The sequence below is a fragment of the Mytilus galloprovincialis genome, chromosome 3, assembly GCF_965363235.1.
Source record: "Mytilus galloprovincialis chromosome 3, xbMytGall1.hap1.1, whole genome shotgun sequence".
Lineage (NCBI taxonomy): Eukaryota > Metazoa > Mollusca > Bivalvia > Mytilida > Mytilidae > Mytilus > Mytilus galloprovincialis.
The window spans coordinates 15,372,603-15,384,799 of NC_134840.1; the positions used below are offsets into that span (position 1 = coordinate 15,372,603).

Below are 12,197 nucleotides of genomic sequence, written 5' to 3' on the forward strand. Positions count from 1 at the left end.
ATGCTGCTTTTAAAACTCTTTTTGTGTATTTAATTTTTAATATATAATTCTGTACACTGCTTGAAAAAACTTTTTTTGTATATATATATATATGAGAGGCCAGGTGGTCGTGTGGCCTAGCGGGACGGCTGCAGTGCAGGCGATTTGGTGTCACGATATCACAGTAGCATGGGTTCGAATCCCGGCGAGGGAAGAACCAAAAATTTGCGAAAGCAAATTTACAGATCTAACATTGTTGGGTTGATGTTTAGACGAGTTGTATATATATATATATATATATATATATATATATATATATATATATATAGTTATGCTAACCTTAAAATTATCAAACTCTAGGATTGGAATGGACTTCTTCTATGTTTTATTTTTTAAATGTAGTGATTAAATACATGTAACTGTGATTAACCAATAAAATTAGTTGTAGGCACTGGCTACAGTTACATGGAAATGTAACAATAATAATAATAAAATATTTTTTCAGCTGAAGCATGACAGACATTGAAAATTTCTTAAACTTCAAAAAAGTGTAGTACAGAATCGAATTGTACAGAATGAAATACAGACAAGCATATTGCTGCATCACTTGTTTGGTCCCGTCTGACTATTGAAAACATGCTTCAAAACAACATATTGGATTTTTAAAAACTGTAATATTGCAAATAAATGTTTTAAAAATGGTATGCAATTTTGTAAAATTCAAATATAAGTTTTCAAGTTTTATTTTAATTCATATTACTAGTCCAAGCGTACATTCATGACATTAAAGTGCATTAATGTAACAATAACGCAATGTAACCGTAGACTCATTAATTATTGTTACTTTCGTAATGAATAAGTTCCCTACCGAACCTTGCATTCCCGCAATTAGTCTCCAATGTAACAATAAATTTTTTATAATTGTTACATTTCCATGTAACTGTAGCCAGTGCCTATTTTGTAGTAGGGCTTTTTACTTGTGCCAGTTTTGGTGGCCAACTATGACAGAAAAAAGTATTCTTTAATAGATTATTATGTGGCCATTTATTGGTGTTGCCAGCGTCTTGTATTTATATGTGTTTCTGGCTCAATTGAGACAATAACGATCGATCTAACTATGAGCTCGGATTGTAGATTGACATGATCTGATGATTGAGTGATAATGAATTTACGGTGCAGTCCGGTGTATCCGCGCACCTAAGACTTACGACTTCACTTCATTCAAATGATAAAACCAATAATTGGATAATATTGTATGAATACATTCATAACATACTTTTATTTCATAAACATATCAGTTTGTAGGGTTTCACCCGCAAGATTTTGTGTAATGTGTTTCCAAAATTGGGGAAACCCTTGTTCTGAGAGTTCCTCCAATGTCCGGTGATTTCGTGCATGCCTTCCAAAAATAGCTTATTTTGAATAGAGGAAAGATTTGCTGCTACGAAAGGTATCTAAATTCAAACCAAGCACACTGACAAGGATACAGAGCAAAAATTATTTCAATCTGATAAAAATTTGACTAAAGTATAACAAATTTTATCTGATGCTGTATTTTTTTTAATGGACATTGGCCAAATATTGTAAATCACTGGATTGCAGTTATTATTTCAATCTGGAACTTATCAATTTTATTCTTTTTTATCCCTTCGGAATGCTAAAACAATTACAAGAATAATTTTATTTGCATTACGGTGTTGATATAACGAAATCAGCTAGTGGGCGGTATCATCGGCCGCGCGGACACCGGGGACTCCACTGTATGTTTATAAATGTGGTGTTTCATTCCAGCATTTAAGCTTACACTATCGTCGAATTTTCGACTGGCACCTGCTGCACCAGGCCCTAATCTTTCAAAAACACTTGGCTTTCGTCTGTCACTTTCGTCTTGAGTTGATTGCTGGTTATCAACTGTAACTCTGCGTTTCAATTTGCTCATTTCGCATTTTCAGTTTCGAAAGCACTAATACAACTTCCGGTGAAGCTAATAAATAATTTTTGACCCAAACCTGGTGAAATCTCCGGATAAAATATTTCACATTTTTGTTTAGCCTGCAACTTTTGTCGCAAAATCGAGATATATTGCTGTAACAAATACGCCTATAGGGTCCGTGTAACACTTATCAATTCAAAGTTTTTAAAAGTTTTGAAATTTTAAATTTTTGGAATTTTGATCAAAGTTTTAAAAATATCAAAATTCCAACTTGTGTAAAAGTTTTGAAATTTTGAAATTTTAACCAAATAATTAAAATATTTAAAATTCTAAATATCCTTTTTAAAATGTGATAGTTTAGAAATTTGATCAAACTTTTAAAATACTGAAGAACGTGCAATTTTGATTATTTCACTTTTTGAAAGTTGATATTTTAAATTTTTGATTAAAATATCAAAAATAGAAAAGGGGCGAAAAGAGGGAAACATATAAACACGGCACTGATTATAATCATTCTTAGTTAGGAGTAAAAAGCACGAAATATATAAAATCTTTTTTAAATACAAAATAAAAATTAAAAGAAGAAGTCGTTTTTTTTTTATTTTAACATTTTAAACATCACATGGGATAACAGTATTGAAATTATAAGATTGTGCATCTATTAAAAAAAATATTCAAACCTATTTAAACCGGCATCAAAATGACCAGAGGCTCCTGAATTGGGACAAATGCAGGCCCACAAATGCGACAGGGTTAAACATGTTTCGTGAGATCACAACCCTCCCCCTCTACCTCTAGCAAATGTAGAATGAACTAACATTCACACAGTTTAACACACTTTAAACGAAATCCAAGTCCTATGTCAGAATAGGAAACAAAAGAAACTAATCAAAATGACAATGATAATAAATTAACAAAGGACAACCATCTATATATAAAGCCAGCTCCAGACCTCAATTAAACTAATTGAATTTAAAGATAATGTCTTCATCAAATAAATAACAAATACAAATCCTCCCTGTTGTATTTATTGCTATCATTCATGAAATATTTGTCACTGACAACCAAAAATCGATAATTCAAAATAGGTTCTTTACAAACAAATTTCAAAGAAACTTAGGATTCAGCTCGCTCGGGCAAAGTAGCCCTTATAAATGAATTTTGATATGTTTAATAGATATAGGAAGATGTGGTATGAGTGCCAATGAGACACTCGACATCCAAATAACAATTTGTATAAGTAAATCATTATAGGTTAAGGTAAGGCCTTCAACACAGAGCGTTGGCTCACACCGAACAGCAAGCTATAAAGGGCCCAAAAAATTACTAGATTAAACCATTCAAACGGGAAAACCAACGGTCTTATCTATATCAAAACGAGAAACGAGAAACACGTATGAACTACACCAATAGACGACAACCACTGTACATCAGATTAACTTCATTTTGGCGAAACATCTCTTCAATTGATTCGGTTCTTATATATACTTCACTTTCAAATATTTAGTTTTCAGCGTTCTGTAGGTGAATGCTTTACTTGAAATTCAGCATTTTACAATGTACTGGTTTTTCGAGAGCAACATTGGTGTAAGGCCAAAAATGGAAAAATCCATCATGCAGCTGACAGCGTGGCACTCTCTTTACACGTCCCATTCTGATTGGACGTACCTGTGCTCTTTTACTTTAATCAAAGTTGATTATCGTACGATAACTTAAAAATGCATAAATAACAAATACGGAAAAATAATATCCCTTGATACAAAAAAAACATTTTCCTTTTATTTGCTATTTAAACACAGAGGTTGATTTAGAGCCCCTAATGGAGCTACGTATATGATAAATGCATATACTTTTTACAAGCATCAGTCCAAACGTTGTCTAAGGGAGCAACCATTTAACTTCAAAGTTGTTTTATTGAAATGAAAAAAAAATCGCGCTAAGCGCTTAAAATTTAATTTATTAAGTTTTTTTTGTCGCTATTGATCAAATTATTTGGTTCAAAATTTAACACTATAAGGTATAGGGGAAATCTGGATTCAGATATTTGTTTTGTCCTCTGCTTGCACAGATTTTTTTCCCATCAAACTGGGTTTCAGAATATTTTTATGTACCATTATTGAAGCCCCTCGTGGAAGTATCCAAGTAAAATAAAAAAAAAAAAGTGTCACCTTAGTGACAATATTTATATATCAGATTCCCAAATAAGTTTACCATTTATCGCTGATATAAACTATTCAAAATATTTTTTTAATTTTCAAAATGCCGACGCCTACAAATGGATAGATGGGGGCATAATGTACAGCGGCAACTTTTACATAAAAATGAAAGCTGGAAATAATGTTTATGATATACGTTTATAATAAATATGATGAATGTGTTCAGCTTTTACAAAACCAGAACGATAAGTTGGATGTTTACGTTTCTTACTTTTTTTTTTTTTTTTTTTGCTTTTTCAATTTAATTTGACTTTATTGGCTTTTTTAAACTTAATTTGATTCGAGCGTCTTTAATTAGTCTTTTGTAGACGAAACGCGCGTCCGGCGCAAACACAAAATGTACCGTGACCCGGGTTACTATCTATGAAGAGTTTATGTAGATACAAGTTATAAAAATTTCCTGACTCCAGACTACCAATAATTGATCTTACTCTTAATTTCGGCGTAAAAAGATATCGAAAACCTCCCACAGTCTAGACTAGCACAACGTTCATTGGAACACCATGAGTTCAGATTTCCTACCGTATTAATACTTAGAACTGAAATCATTGATACAAGGTAATATACGATCGTCATTCAAACGATAAAAAAATGAAAACAAAACGTTAAAAGTTACGACCGAAGCGCTTTTCTGAATCAGGAACGCTCAAAGCTGAATATCTAAGGCCAACAATTAATAAAGAAAGGAAATTATTGTTGATTAAAACGTTAAAGATGATCGTTAAAGATTTATTCATCTACCGACATGATTGCAGAAAGTAAGAAATCGTAGAGCAAAACAAAAAAAGTTGAAATCAAATGAGATAACACAACGTGTATTGGACCATTTTATTGCTTAAAGTCCATATATACTCAACCTAACCATACTATTTTACCTATTGCGAGTTGGTCAGTTTTTACTGTTACTCCTATAATATGGGTGCTGGGTGATCATGTAAAATGGTCATTATCAGAGCCGTGTGTCTTGTTTCAAAGTGAATTCTCTTCTTTTGAGAAATATTTATTTTATCGTTCTATTTTTCACCTCATAGAACTGTCCGTACCAGTGGTTTTATTTTATACATTAACTTTTGTGTATCAGCATGTTTTCATTTCATTCTGTTTCGTTTCGTTTCGCAGTTTACAGGTACCCCTCTTTTTGCCCCTTTTCTATTTTTGATATTTTAATCAAAAGTTTAAAAAATCAAAAATTAAAAAAGTGAAATAATCAAAATTGCACGTTAGGTTTAGTATTTTTAAAGTTTGATCAAATTTAAAAACGATATTTAAAATTTTAATATTTTAATTATTTGGTTAAAATTTCAAAATTTCAAAACTTTTACACAATTTGAAATTTTGAGATTTTAAAACTTTGATCAAATTCCAAAAATCTAAAATCCCAAAACTTTTTAAAACTTTGAATTGATAAGTGTTACACGGACCCTATAGAGATCGGATCGTACATTCCGTCCTCAGCGGCAGCGGTGTGGTTAACAAATATTTACTCTGTGTTTAAAGATTTTAAATTTTAATAACTTTCTTAAATTATCCTGAATTTCTTACAAACTTGGACACTGAAAAGCTTCATTTTTTCTTATCATATCAAGATATTTTTATTGCAAAAAGAAAATCTAGTCCAAATAATTATATGACGTCTTGCAAGGCTATTAGATTTTTTTCTGTGACGCTTTGTCTATTTTTGTATTGACATAAAAGAGTTATTATGTAAACTGGCTTGGTTTTCAACATTACAAATAAAAGTCCCAAACAGTAAGCATGGATTATTTAATTTATTTTGTAAATACCTATTGACAGCCGTTTCTTTGAAATTGGAGAAGAGGCTCATTGTTGTAACTTTGAATATTTTGGAATTTAATTATGGAAATATTCGTCGTAACATTACGAGAATCGAATAATGATGTGGTCATATACAAGGCGGATGCCATACTTTATGTAATATTTGTCTCCAGGACCTGTTCAGCCAAACCATGTTAATAAAATGCGATTTGGATTGATAGTTGTCTCATTGGTACACATTCCACATCTTCTTATTTACTTAGACCTGCAAAATTTGCGTTAACAATGTTTTGTTACTTAGGATTCCCGGCCTCAACGGAATTCGAACCCCTATCTGCATCTTAGTCAACCGTGACCACATGCACTGTGTGCAGCGCCCTAGACCACTCGACCAACTATAAGCAATATAAAAATCGTTATAGTTTTCGTTAGTCGAGTAATGCCTTTCTTCGTCTGCTTTACCCGGGGTTGTACTGGCAAAGTACATATTTTATATACTACCTAGTATTTGTGTCTTTTGATGGATTCTTGCAATATTATATCACAGTTCATGTCCAGTTCCGTATTTCTAGAGTACATTTGTTTGTTTATGACTCAGTGCAAGGAGTACAAACCAGTTTTATTCAAAGGTAATGTATGTCCTTGTGGTAGATAACAGGCTTATTTCACGTACACGTAAACTTTGCAAAATAATTGAGGATATCATAGCTAGTCAAAAAATGGAACACCTCGAGAAAAAAAAACATATTGAATGATCTACAGCACGACTTTCGATCTAAACGCTCATGAATGTGAGACACAATTAATATCTTTTATATCTGACCTTGCAAAAGACAACGAACTATTGCTTACAGTATAAGTAAAACAGACCAAAACACAGAAACTTAACTATAACCACTGAACCATGAAAATAAGGCCAAGGTCAGGGAAAATTATCATGCTGTTAAAATGTCTAAAGATGAAGTTTAGCCTCTTATTTACGTCCGCAATCCAAGGTTACAGACACAAAAAAAATGAGAAAGAAAAGCGTAAGTTATAAAAAAATGAACAAGTTGGTTTTATCTCTTACCTTCTTAAACCCTCCAAGCTACAGAAAAAACATGAACTATAAAATGTATAATCAATTCTTTGACATTTGAGCATCTGATGTGTAAATGTCTTACGAAGTGACAATAGAACTGTTAATTGTCATTACTGTTGACATTATAACATCTGTCTCCCAAAAATTAACACTGAATCAGAAGGGTTAAATCTTAACATAGTACCAAAACACACAGTCGGGTAGACTAGTTCTGTGGTAACACATTTTAATGTCCAAAAATGCCAATAAATTGGGGGAAATCAGGGGTAGCTCAAAACGTTGTCCCGTCGTTCACATGTATCTACTTTGGGTTTGGAAAGGAGAAACTTTTTGTAAAAGATAACAAAAAATATGAAAATTGGTGAAAATTGACTTTTTAAAAGGGTACTGTATAGCTAGTAATTACTCCTTTAGGGGTCAATTGACAATTTTGGTTAAGTAGACTTATTTGTAGATCTGACTTTGCTGAACATTTTCCTGTGTACAGCTTACCTTTATCTATTATAATATTCAAGATGATAATCAAAAACTGCAAAATTTCTTTAAAATTACCAAAATCATGACAGGCACCCAACAAGAGATTGTATGATTCATCTAAAAATTTCAGGGCAGATAGATTTTGACCTGATGAACTTTTTTACTACCATGTCAGATTTCCTCTAAATGATTTAGTTTCATAAATCAAAGCCAAAAATTGCATGTCACTTCTATGTTCTTTTATAGCCATGGCGGCCATCATGGTAGATGGGCATGGTCATCAGATACAATTTAAAACTAAATACTCTAAGGATGATTAAGGCAATGTTTGGATTAATTTGGCCCAGTAAATACAGGGGAAAAGATTATGTGAAAAATTACAAAAAAGTGCGAAAAATTGACTTTAAAGGGCAATAACTCCTTATGGAGTCACTTGACAATTTTTGTCATGTTTGACTCATTTGTAGGTCTTACTTTGCTGAACTTTATTGCGATCTACAGTTTATTTATATCTGTTATAATATTCAAGATAATAACAAAAAATCTGCAAAATTTCTTTAAAATTAACAAGTCGGGGGCAGCAACCCAACAACGGGTTTTCTGATGTGTCTGAAATTTCAGAGCAGATAGATCTTGACTTGTGACGAGAAAAGCTCAGTTGTCCGACTTGTCTGATACTTTCATGACAGGTAGATCTTGACGAATGAACACTTTAACACCATATTTGCTCTAAATGATTTAGTTAACGAACGACGACAACGGGCGACGGGCGACGGACGCCAAGTAATGAGGAAAGCCCACTTGACCCTTTTGGCTCAGGTGAGCTAAAATACCATATCAAAGCTGAGAACAACGTTAATATATATATTACTGATCAAAGTCACAATTTAGTCGAGTAATTGTCAATAGGCTCACGTAAAACAAACTTTATAACCTTTCCTATAAGGATTATTTTTAGAAAAATAAAGCTTTCTAATAGTTATGATACGACATAATTTTTTTCTTTCTTATTAATTTCAAAATAAGGAGATAGGGCATTATTAACAGTGCAATTTTTGGACTAAAGCATTTAGAGCAAATCTGACATTGGTAGACAACTATCCACCAGAGTTCCAAAAAGATGTGGATGTAGTTTGCTTTTGGCTTACTTGGTATAAACCATGCCACATACTTTGCTTTTTTACAGAAAATAAATGAATATATTGTTGTAGCGTGTGTTTTAGATATCGGACAATAGATTGTTTGACGTTCAGTGGTAATTATCTCATGGACCTTCATCATTTGAAAATTGTATATTTCTACCTTTTTTCGAATAAATGAATTATCCGTATTTTAAGGTTTTTGTCCCCCCCCCCCTTTTCCATAGTTTTATTAAAGCTTTAAGCTTGCAAACTTTTCAAGGTTCATTAGCACAATGAATCTTTGACCACAATTCAGACTCATCATTCCCGACACATTTTCTAATCTTTCTTGTCATGTGTATATCAGATTGTCCACATATATCGGATAAATTATCTACATTTATATGTACTAGTTATACATTAGTCATCGACAACCTGTTACGAACCTTGTAATAATCCATATCCGTCTTTTTCTATCACTTAAACTTGAGCTGCTGAACTGAACGACCGTCTGAAACCATGAGGGAAATCGTACATATACAGGCAGGACAATGTGGCAACCAAATTGGGGCAAAGTTTTGGGAGGTGATTTCCCAGGAACATGGAATAGACGCAACTGGAAGCTATCACGGGGACAATAGTAACCAACTTGAAAGAATAGAAGTGTACTATAATGAAGCTAGTGGAGGAAAATACGTGCCTAGAGCTTGCTTGGTGGACCTAGAACCTGGTACAATGGATTCTGTAAGATGTGGTCCTTTTGGTGCCGTCTTCCGCCCAGACAATTTTGTTTTCGGTCAAAGCGGTGCGGGAAATAACTGGGCTAAGGGTCATTACACAGAAGGAGCAGAGCTAGTAGAGTCCGTTCTTGATGTGGTCAGAAGGGAAGCTGAAAACTGTGACTGTCTGCAGGGATTCCAACTAACCCACTCTATTGGCGGCGGAACTGGATCTGGCATGGGCACTTTGATTATTGGGAAGGTCAGAGAGGAATATCCTGACAGAATTATGAAAACCTACTCAGTTGTCCCTTCTCCCAAGGTATGTATTGTGTAAGCGTTGAACAACTTACATGTTATGTGCAGTCATTTGAGGTGAATGGGTTGATAATATCAGTAAATATATAAGTGGCGTAGACATAGAATGAAAAGTGGCGGATGAAAACTTCTGAAAGTGCTCCCCTCTTTTGCCTGCTTCCTACACTCATGTATATGTATGTCTATGTTGACAAGAATAAGTCATAGATTTAGAAATTGAAAATAATCAAAGTATTTATATTTATTCAACTGAAACTTTCCTCAGCAATTTCTACCAACGGTTAACACCTTTAATCGCCGCAAAAAGTGCTTACACGTTATATTGTTGTGTTATTATATTAGCCTGATAATTATGCGTATGTATTCTAACAAATGCTAGTAAGATTATTTAGTTTCCTCTCGCACTTTGTGTTTCAAACAAAAACAATACAAAACAAAAACGTTATGGTTATAGAGAAAATGTGGCTATCATGAAAACCAAGCTGTTACTAGTATATATAGAATGCAAGTTTCCACTAACGAAGACTTTTCAATTTATTTTTATTTAACATCCTTTTGTTACACATGCAACTCAATATCTTATGAAAAAAGTGAATGAAATCTAACAATAAAATAGATCATATATCAAATAACAAGAATTAATCAGAAATCTATATAAAAAAGGACAACACATGTTGCCCCAATACAATGTAATTCCACAAAAATGTCGCATATCAATCAGACGTCTCGTGAAATTATATCGATCGAAACATATAATGCATGCCGACAAAACATGTGGCAATCTCAATACTGTTGTCTTGTATTTTCAAGCCGGCACTACAAACGATAATCTTATATTGCATTCCTAATGCAAGTGTCACATTTAATTTATAGATATCAAGATACTCTTCCAGATAGTTATATTACCATATATCAATTGTATATGCCTCTGGTTATGGGTGAACAAGATACAAGTTAACAAGATTATAACATTATAACTATATGATGATTCGACAAAAGACAAGGCTATATAATTTTATGCATAATACAAGTCATGAAAATGTAAACTTCCCATGGATGCATACAACATCTAACTAAGACACACGCAATTAGGGATAGAGAGAATTACCATAGATGTAAAACCGATCTTCAGCCATTCATATTTCATATGCATCAATCTCAGTTGCAATGAGTGCATATTAATTTATCGGCAGTATATATATTGATGACAAATCAGTTTCAGATATGTACTCTTTTCTGTGGTTCTGATTTATATTTCATTCATCATTGCATATTTCAATTTTTTATTTTGTGTATTGTAGCATTTCATTCTACCAAACCACAAACATCAGTAGTTATCTTTTTACATTTGCAGGTTTCTGAAGTGGTAGTAGAACCATATAATGCCACATTAGCCGTGCACCAGTTAGTTGAGAATACTGATGAAACGTTTTGCATTGACAATGAGGCTCTATATGATATATGCTTCCGTACTCTGAAATTATCAACGCCATCATATGGGGATTTGAACCATCTGGTATCATCGACCATGTCGGGAGTTACAACTTGTCTCCGTTTTCCAGGACAACTGAATGCCGATCTGAGAAAACTAGCTGTTAACATGGTACCTTTTCCTAGACTTCACTTTTTCATGCCTGGATTTGCTCCGTTGACAGCTCGTGGTTGCCAGTCCTATCGGGCTTTGTCCGTTGCTGAGTTAACTCAGCAAATTTTCGATGCTAAAAATATGATGGCTGCTTGTGACCCAAGACACGGACGTTACTTGACAGTTGCAGCCATTTTCAGAGGTAAAATGTCCATGAAAGATGTCGAGGAACAAATGCTAAATATCCAAAATAAAAACAGTACATATTTTGTTGAATGGATTCCGTGTAATGTTAAAACAGCTGTTTGTGACATTCCACCAGTCGGCCTTAAAATGTCGGCTACATTTATCGGGAACAGTACGGCAATTCAGGAATTGTTTAAAAGAATCTCCGAACAATTTACTGTGATGTTCCGAAGGAAAGCTTTCCTCCATTGGTATACTGGAGAGGGTATGGATGAGATGGAGTTTACTGAAGCCGAGTCTAACATGAATGACTTGATTTCTGAATATCAACAATATCAGGATGCCACTGTAGAGGATAATATGCTCGATGACGATGACTTTGAAGATGAAGGAGAAGCTGAAGTCGCTTAAATACACACTTCATCGAATAATCCAAAGACTTTTATTTTGCATTTTTACATATTTTACTATTTAAAATTCATTATTTGAACAGAGTAAAATACTGTGATTTGATTTTCAACGCCAACATATATAGCAATTTTTGTGATGACCATTTATTGGTATACCGATGAGTAATATCATTTAGTTCTGAAATAAAACATTAACGCCTTTTTGTAGCATACTTTGTTATAACAATAACAATGAAAAATAGTATTGTTCGAAATAAGGAAAAGTATATTTCACATAATTATATTAATATTATCTTAAATTAATGCAGCAATGAAAATTGAATTTGCTAAGATATATTTTAACCATGGGCGCGTGTGTTTGTTTTTGAAAGCTACATTTATTGCTTCATTTTTTTC

At 33.2% G+C, this 12,197-nt stretch overlaps 2 protein-coding genes across 4 annotated transcripts in view; one reads left to right on the forward strand and one right to left on the reverse strand.

Moving 5' to 3' along the window:
* Positions 1–1,967, reverse strand: part of LOC143067257 (uncharacterized) — a 37,522-nt gene extending 35,555 nt beyond the window's left edge. For all 3 annotated transcript variants that reach the window (XM_076240367.1, XM_076240368.1, XM_076240366.1), the window contains exon 1: positions 1,784–1,967. In XM_076240367.1, coding sequence (XP_076096482.1) covers positions 1,784–1,918 — 135 coding nt within the window. In that variant the 5' untranslated portion in view covers positions 1,919–1,967. The remainder of the gene's footprint in view (positions 1–1,783) is intronic.
* A 7,038-nt stretch (positions 1,968–9,005) lies between these two features.
* LOC143067251 (tubulin beta-1 chain-like) lies at positions 9,006–11,958 on the forward strand. Its single transcript, XM_076240358.1, has 2 exons — positions 9,006–9,624; positions 10,975–11,958. The coding sequence occupies exons 1-2, from the start codon at positions 9,103–9,105 to the stop codon at positions 11,800–11,802; spliced, it is 1,350 nt and encodes a 449-aa protein (XP_076096473.1). The 5' UTR covers positions 9,006–9,102; the 3' UTR covers positions 11,803–11,958.
* Positions 11,959–12,197: the final 239 nt, after the last annotated feature.

Bases quoted from the DNA above. Each gene is read 5' to 3' on its own strand.
- LOC143067251 (XM_076240358.1), top strand. From the start codon at position 9,103: ATGAGGGAAATCGTACATATACAGGCAGGACAATGTGGCAACCAAATT. The intron at 9,625-10,974 runs GTATGTATTGTG...TTACATTTGCAG, and splicing joins CAGTTGTCCCTTCTCCCAAG to GTTTCTGAAGTGGTAGTAGA.